The following is a 9,423-nucleotide window of genomic DNA, read 5'->3' as shown; positions in this document are numbered from 1 at the left end:
TTAATCTGATTATTTCCATAAACCTATATGAGAAAATATGATATGATATCTAATGCATGTGTGTGCGTGCCTGCGTGCGAGTGTGTGTGTGTGTGTGTGTGTGTGCGTGTGCGTGTGCGTGTGCGTGTGCGTGTGCGTGTGCGTGTGCGTGTGTTGTGCGTGCACGCGTGCTTGCGTGTGTGTGTGAGGGACACGAACTCAAGGGACATATACCAGACAAAGCTAATCAAGGACGAAGAAGGCAACGTCCTGGTAAAGGATGCAATGATTCTTGATAGATGGCGAGACTACTTTAGCAAGCTTCTGAATGAGGAAAATCCAAGAATGAAAAGGCAGGAGCCTCAGCGAAGCGTAGAAGAAGAAATACCGGAGATCACGTTAGAAGAGGTAGAGAATGCTCTGAAAAGATGAAAAATGGCAAAGCAGTTGGCCCAGACAATATACTAGTAGAGGTTTGGAAGTGTCTAGGAAAAAGTGGAGTGGAGTATCTGACGCATGAATTTGACAACATCATGAACATAGAGAGGATACCAGAGCAATGGCGGAGAAACACGAACATACCAATATTCAAGAATAAAGGGGATATCTTGGCCTGTGGAAACTTCAGAGGCATCAAGCTTATGTGTTATAGCATGAAGATATATATGAAAGGATACATGATAAGTGCCTAAGGGGTATTGTGGAGATAAGCAACAAACAGTTTGCATTCATAAAAAACAAATCTACAACAGATGCCATCTTTGATTTGTGCCACTTACAAGAGAAGTTCGTTGAATGCGAGGAAGACCTGCACAGAGTGTTCATAGAGAAAGCCTATGACAGAGTACCCAGAGAGGAGCTTTACTGGTGTATGCGGGAACAAGGAGTCCCAGAAAAGTACATTAGAGTGGTTGCCGATATGTATGAGAGATGTATGACAGAGGTCAGGTGCGCTGTATGAACCACAGAAGCCTTCCCAATAGAAGTTGAATTGCACCAAGGATCTGCTCTGAGCCCATTCCTGTTTGCCATTCTTATGGACTCCCTAACTGAAGGAAGGAGAATGGAAGCCCCGTGGCAGATGATGTTTGCATACGATGTGCTACTGTGCGCTAGAGAAAATGGGGGTTCTAGAGGATAATCTGGAACAGTGGAGAGACGATCTGGAAGAAAGAGGAATGAAAACATCAAGATCAAAGACGGAGTATATGTACTTGAGTGGGTTATCCTTGGGAAGTGTGAATCAGCAAGATAGTCAACTGCCTATGACTGACAACTTTAAATATCTAGGGAGCACGATACAATCAGGTGTGGGAGGGGGGGGGGGGGAGTCGAAGTGATTCGTAGAATCCAATGTGGTTGGAATAACTGGAAGAAGATGTCTGGGGTCCTTTGTGACAGAAAAGTACCACCAAGAGTGAAAGGGAAGATACACCGAACGGTGTTGCAACCAGCAATGCTGTATGGTATGGAAACAGAGACTAGAAGTGGCAGAAATGAAAATGTGCAGATGGGCCCTTGGGCTTACTTCGAAAGATCATGTGAGAAATGAATACATAAAAGAACGAATGGGAATTGTTAGTATTGAGGTAAGGTGCAAGGAAAGTCGCCTGAGGTGGTTTGCCCATGTCAAGAGGAGAGATGAGGTCTTTGTTGGAAGGAGGGTGATGGATATGAGGCTGCCAGGAAGGAGAAAGCATGGTAGACCAAAGCTGAGATGGATGGACTGTGTGAGGAGAGACCTGGATTCGATTGGAGCAAAGGAGGAGGATACCCCTGACCGAAGGACCTGGAGAACGAGGACCGTCGCAGCGACCCCACCAAATAGTGGGAAAGCTAGAATATATATATATACATATATATATACATATATATATATATTATATATATATATATATATATATATATTATATATAATTTATGTATATATATTTATATATATAAATATATTATATATACATATATTTATATATATATTATATATATATTATATATATGTATATATATATACATATACACACAATTACATACAACTGCCCCACAGCCACCCTGGGGTTAATGGGCGGCTCAGTGGCGGATTTGGGGGGGGACAACTGGGGGCAGTCGCCCCCCCCCTCGCTGCTCTGTAACTGGTCTGGCGCCCCCTGTTGGAACTGCGGTGCCCCTTCTCTATGAAATGACATTTGGTATACTGGCGGAGGAACCCCATGGGCTTCATCGTTCTCAGATCATCCAAAAACAAAACATATAAACGGCAATTATCATTCTCACTGCCAAATCATTATAAAACAGAATGACAATCTTTCTCTGTCGAGGTAGTGGCATGGTATAAAAAGTAGCATGGCAAAAACTTTCCAATTTCCCAACCACTAAAAGTGAGCATGACCTATGGTGTAAACTAAACTGATTTCCTACAGCAACATAGTGATTGTACAAAATCAATCAATTACCGAAGGTTTATAAGCGCCCCCCCTTCAGAAAAGTTCTGGATCTGCCCCCTGGGGCGGCTCATGGGAGGTGGGGCTTGCCAGCCCTCTTCCTCCCCAGGTAACTCATTGGCAGCATCTTTAATAAATGGATATGCTGTTGGGAAGCAGGCTGTGGATCCCAGTGGGAAGTCAAATGTTGGATGGGAACAGGAGTTACTCATCCCGCCTGCGTCCCGGCAGGCGCCAACCCAGTGTGAGGCCTGTGAGGCAAAGCCTAAGGGAACCCCACAGGTGGGCGTTGGGCCCGACAACCTGCCAACTCCCTTCATTTGGAGCAGTGCTGGTGGGGGTGGCAGAGGTGGCATCTACCCGAAGCAACCGCCCGAATCTTAACCTCAGGCGAGCTAACTGGATAGGGTGCTTGGAACATCCAGTCCTTGCGGCAGGATGAGCGGTTACCGCTCCTATCGAGGAGTGTTTGGAAGTTGAGGTGGCTGCCCTCTCGGAGGTTAGAAGACCTGGCAGCGGCACGATCTGTATGGGTGGGTACACCTACTACTGGTTGGACCGTAGCGATGGTCATCTCCAGCTGACTTTAACCCGCGGTAGTTGAGGCAGCACTGGTTGATCAGCATATTATGGCACTAAGACAAGCATGCTTTTGGCTTCATGTCTCTTATTACTGTATACCCTCCTACCGATGTTTGTACAATCGACGTTAAAGAAGTGTTGTATGCCAAACTCACAACCAGACAATCGCCCTTAGCGAGACATTCACATTGTTCTAGGTGACTTAAATGTGGTATCATGCTGTGATCGAGCTGGATACAAGATGTTTGTTGGCCCCCATAGTTCGGGAGCTGATCCGAGCAGTGAGAACAGCCTCCTTCTCTGGGACTTTGCAAGGTCCCAGAGATTGAGGTTTTCTGGTTTCTGGCATCAGTCCTCCAACCTGCATTGGACATGGTATAGTAATAGGGGTACTGTGGCTAAGGAGATCAACTACATTATTGTCAGCAGTCGATGGAGGATCCTCCAGAATTTCAGGGTTTACCGGAGGGCCGAGTTCTGTGGCTCCGACCATAAGCTGGTAGTGGCTACATCGAAACTCCTTGTCCCTCCAGTGGTCACTCTACGGTGTGTCACTTGGACAGACTGAGGCATGAGGAGTATGCCCATGGGTTCGCCAAGGCAGTCTCTGAGTGATTCACAGAACTTGAAAACCTGACAAATTAATTTGCTCTGTGGGAGTCCACCATGTGTGAAACGCTTGGCACAGCGCAGGAATTCATTGATGTACACTCGAGGGCAAGGCAGATTTTCATCTCCCTGGAGACATTGGAGACCACTGAGGCGTGTCACATGGCTCGACTGAATGGCAATTAGAACTTGCGTCATTCTTTGGTGCATAGGTCTCGGTCACTGCTGAGAAGGGACAAGGAACAGTTCATCAGGAATCTTGCTGAGGAGGTTGAAGGCCATTTCTTGGTAAATGACCTTCACCCTGCCTAATAAGCCCTGAGAAAACTGGTGACTGTAGTCCACTCAGTGGATGAGCAGATTATCTCAGATCGTGTTGGGGTTCGTGAACATTGGGCTGAATATTTTAAGCAGCTGTACCAGGCAGATCCTCCAACAGTTAGCTTGGATACAAGGGGTATCACAATACCTGTGCCATACCCACCTATCAGCGAGGAACTTCCTACCCTAACTAAGGTTAGGATGGCGATTTCTGTACTGAAGAGTGGGGAAGCCACAGACATACGTGATATCCCTGTTGAAGTGTTAAAGGCTGGGGATGAAACTATGGTACAGGGCTTGCAGGCAGTCTGGTTACATTCCCCCTTACCGTTTGCTGGCATGTGGTCATCCCTCTCTGGAAGGGGAAAGGGGATTATTGGGACTGTAGCAACTACCAAGACATTACATTGCTCAGTATACCAGGCAAGGTTTTCGCCACATTCTTCTGACATGGATCCGCAATCACCTATTAAGGCACCAGAGACCAGGAAGTCTGGATTCACTCCTGGCAAGTTCACACTAGACCGTATCATAGTGCTTTGAGTAATTGTGGAACACCGTCGTGAGTTCGGTCGTGGGTTGCATGCAGCCTACATCGACCTCAAGAAGGCGTTTGACTCGGTGCATTGAGAATTGGTATGGGAGATTCTGAGACTTAGGGGATTTCCGACATGGATTATTCGTCTAATAGCAAGTCTATGTACCGGCACTGAAAGTGCTGTAAAGTGTGGTGGGGGCCTGTCGAACTTCTTCCCTGTTAATTCAGGGGTGAGGCAAGGCTGTGTACTTCAACATCTGCATTGATAATGGACAGAGCTACTATCTAAAGTAGTGCAGAGTAACACTGGGCAATATCAGGGTCTCAGACCTTGACTTTGCCGGTGATGTTGCTATCCTATCTGAGTCTGGAACCCCTGGTGGCGGCTCTTGATGCATTTAGCAACGAGACGAAGCCCTGCCTAGAGGTCTCCTGGACCAAGACCAAGATTCAGGACCTTGTGGCCCTGTTAGGGGAACTCATTCAGTCGATCCATGCTTGTGGTGAGGACGTTGAAATCACAGAGAGCTTTGCATACCTTGGTAATATAGTCCATAACCCTGGGTTGTCAGAACAAGAAGTCAGTCGAAGGATTGGTCTGGCAGCAAGAGCCATGAACTAGATCAACAAGAGCATTTGGAGATGTCACTACTTTTGTAGAAGGACCAAGCTACGTATCTTCAAGGCCTTGATACTGCCAGTTTTGCTCTATGGAAGCGAAACCTGGACACTATCTAATGCATCAGAGTCTTGATACCTCTTTGCCAGATCATGGGGTACTGTTAGCAGGACCATATCTCCAACCAATGGCTACACCGGAGACTGGCATGGGACCTGGCATCAGGTTGTCTCTCTGCCAGACAATCCTGGGTGGAGGAGGCCCGTGGGACGACCTAGGGGGTCATGGCTTGGACAGCTCGATCAGACCTGTCGCGAGAAGTTAGAGATGGGCCGAAGGCCTGCCTGGAAACTCGCCCTGAGGGACTTTCGTGGCTGAAGGCGAAGGGTGGATGCGACCATGCGCCCCCGTTGGAGTTAGCCCCTTGATGATGATGATGATATGTATATACATACATATATATATAATAAATTATATATATATATATTTATTTATATGCATTTATATATATATATAATATATATTCATATATATTTATATATATATATATTTCATATATATCTAGATATATATTTACATATATATATTTAGATTTATACTTATTTATTTACTTACCTATTTACACACACACACATACACACACACACACACACACACACACATATATATATATATATATATATATATATATATATATATATATATATATTCATTATTCATATATATATTTATTTATCTATTTATATATCATAAATATATATATATATATATATTTGTATATATACATTTATTTATATATTTATAGATATATTTATATAAATTTATTTATTTATATATTTATAGATATATTTATATATATTTATGTATCTATATATATATATATATATATATATATATATATATATATATGTATGTATATTTACATATATATGTATTTGTTCATATACATGTGTGTATATATATTTATTTATTTATTTATATATATATATTTATAATTATGTATATATACATATATATACTTATCAATTTACTTATCTATTTACACACACACACACACACACACACACACACACACACACACACACACACATATATATATATATATATATATATTTATTTATTCATTTATCTATTTATATATCATAAATATATATATTTATATATTTATATATTTCTTTGTATATTTATATATCTATTTATATATATATATATATATATATATATATATTCATGCATTTACATATATATATATTTACATACATATGTATTTATTTATATACAAGTATATATATAATTATTTATATATATTTATATATATATTTATATATATATTTATATATATACATATATATTTATATATATACATATATATGTGTATATATATATGCATATATACATAAATATATATATATATATATATACATATATATATGTATACATACATATATGTATATACATACATTTATATAATAAATATCAATATATGTACCTATATAATATATATATATATATATATATATATATATATATATATACATGTATGTATATACATACATATATATAATAAATAAATATATATATGTTTTTTTTTATTTATGTATACACATATATATATATATGAATATATACATATATACGTATATGTATATATACATATATATGTATATGTATATATATGTAAATATATACATATATATAATAAATGATACATATATATTTATTACATATATGTATATATATATTTACTATATATGTAAGTGTATGTACGAACATGTGTGTTTGTTTGTTTAATTGTGTGTATGTGTGCGCGCGCGCGCGCGCGTGTGTGTGTGTGTGTGTGTGTGTGTGTTTTTGTGTGTGTGTGTGTGTACGTGTACGTGTACGCGTTCACAATCGTTCTCTGACTGTATTATTTTTGTTACGATATTAAACCTAAATGCCACTGTGTCCACAAGCTGCCCTGGTCAATAATACAAATATATTAATATAATTATGTGAAATATATCATATTCTCTGATAAGTATAACGCCATGTTTTATATATTTTGCTAAGCCAACACTTACTGCACATCATGTAAACCATTCTATAAATACATACGTGCTCAGAATAAAGAAATATACAGATACTGTCGTGACAAAAAAAAATGGCAACTTTTCAAATCTAGTTGATCTAGAGTACAAAATGTCACTTATGGTCAATAACTTCGATTTTCCCTTAATTCCGTTATCCCTGTTAATTCCGCGTCGAAGAGGGGATAAACATTCTTAGGCAAGATGCCAACGATTCGTAAAGCAGTATCCGCGTTTAACTCTTGTGGTTTTCGCCTTTTTCTTAGGAAATACTCTACATGGAAAAATGAGTTACGTAATACGAAAAAGGTAATGTCCACTGATACAGAAAAGTGGATAATGAAACCTAAATACGAAGTAGATATTAAAGTAACTAGTTTACATCAGTTAATATTTGATGCACAACAACCGCAGATTGACAAACCTGCCATGGTAAGTTTACATCTATTTTTTTGGGGGGAAGAATCCTTCATTTTGTTACGAAAGAGTTATTTTTTGGGGTACACATGTGCTTACTTCATTGCGGATTAATATATTAAGTTATACAGTGTAAACATATTGATTCTCTTTCATTTCTAAAACAAGAAATAGTAAACAATTATATTCCAATTTTTCACAAAGCGAAGCTTGAGAATTTGATGATTAGCAGAATATAACATGTCCAGATAACATCTTTGTATATCATTACTACCTGTCAGTCATCAAATTATCATCACAAATCTGTCACCCATAAATCTTTACCATGCCAAGCGCATTTTCGTCTATAAAACGGACTAGAGTTATGTCAAAAATGTCTGGGTTAACACGCTGACAAATTATTTTGACTGTTGTGTCGGATTGGAAACAAAAAAATCTTTTGTATAAAAAAAAAACTTGAAACACTAATGGATACTGGTATTTAGTGTCATTTTATATAATACATGGAAATGAAATTAGTAGGCCTATCGATTTGCTTACCAGGTAGAAAATATATAGATCATGTAATATACTTTGCTTGGTAATTCAAAAATTCGTTTTATACATTACATTATTCCTCAACGATATTTTTTTAGAGATACTTGGGTGCGTGATGTATATGCGTGTGCGCTTGCGTGTGCGTGTGCGTGTGTGTGCGTGTGCGTGTGCGTGTGCGTGTGCGCGTGCGCGTGCGCGTGTACGTGTGCGTGTGGTGTGTGTGTGTGCGCGTGTGCGTGTGCGTGTGCGTGTGCGTGTGCGTGTGTGTGTGCGTGTGCGTGTGGGTGTGCGTGTGTGTGTGTGTGTGTGTGTGTGTGTGTGTGTGTGTGTGTGTGTTAAGATAGAGATGTATTGATGATAATGGTATTGACGGAGAAATTATTCAGAATTGTAGTAATAATGATGATAAGGATGGAGAGAAGAACGATAATAGTATTATCTATAACGATGATATGAAGCTATTCCCACTGCGGTATTATTGTAATTGTTATTACTAGTTCCAGTGATGTAATACCGCAGATGATACGATATGAATGTTGATGCCGATTCGATGGTGCTTCCCTTTGTTTTAATCACGACACAGATATATGCATTTGGCTTCGGTGGCACCTCGATAGGCTGATGGTTATAATTTTTTAAAAAATTGACAGATTTTTTTTATGATCATTACTTGAGATACAATGAAATGTTACCCGCAAGTTGGTCTGTCAGATGCATCTCTGCCATGCTAAGTGGTGATAATGATGATGATAATAAGAACATGGTGATGGTGATGATGGTGAAAATGGTGGTGGTGGTGACGATGCCAGTGATGGAGATGTTGATTACAGTAATAATAAAATAATACTATTATTACTACTACTACTACTGATGAAGTAATTTCAAGAAGAACACGGTGTCAGTAAAATTTTAACTAGCTGTCTCATGATTTGTGTGAGATACTTCTCATGAATTACTTATTTGAGTTCTTTTCAGATAAAGAGTTAAATCTTACTCTATCCCTAATCACCCAATACCAGTAAAAGACATAAAAATAGCTGTACGCCGAGTCTAAAATTAATTCAAACTTTATTTATTTCGAAAGAGACAGAGACAGATAAGAGCCTGTTGACGTCCATGAATATTACTAATAATGAATTTGTGGTATTTTTTTTATTTTTTACAATACCTTCGCATAACCGACTGCGATGCTTTTGGTAACGATGGATTCCTCTCACCACCTCAAATACACACAGATGTAGGTATTATGCCGCGGACCCCCCACCCCCACATTATTGGCCCCGATAGCAGGGGAAGGCATGAAAGGTACCAGGG

The 9,423-nt window shown here is 39.3% G+C and overlaps 1 protein-coding gene across 1 annotated transcript in view; it reads left to right on the top strand.

Moving 5' to 3' along the window:
* Positions 1-7,340: 7,340 nt before the first annotated feature.
* Positions 7,341-9,423, top strand: part of LOC125048267 (4-coumarate--CoA ligase 1-like) — a 30,550-nt gene continuing 28,467 nt past the window's right edge. Inside the window, exon 1 of the mRNA XM_047646893.1 lies at positions 7,341-7,587. Coding sequence (XP_047502849.1) covers positions 7,360-7,587 — 228 coding nt within the window. The 5' untranslated portion in view covers positions 7,341-7,359. The remainder of the gene's footprint in view (positions 7,588-9,423) is intronic.

This window comes from Penaeus chinensis, chromosome 4 (assembly GCF_019202785.1).
Source record: "Penaeus chinensis breed Huanghai No. 1 chromosome 4, ASM1920278v2, whole genome shotgun sequence".
Lineage (NCBI taxonomy): Eukaryota > Metazoa > Arthropoda > Malacostraca > Decapoda > Penaeidae > Penaeus > Penaeus chinensis.
This window is presented reverse-complemented; position numbering and strand designations above follow the sequence as displayed.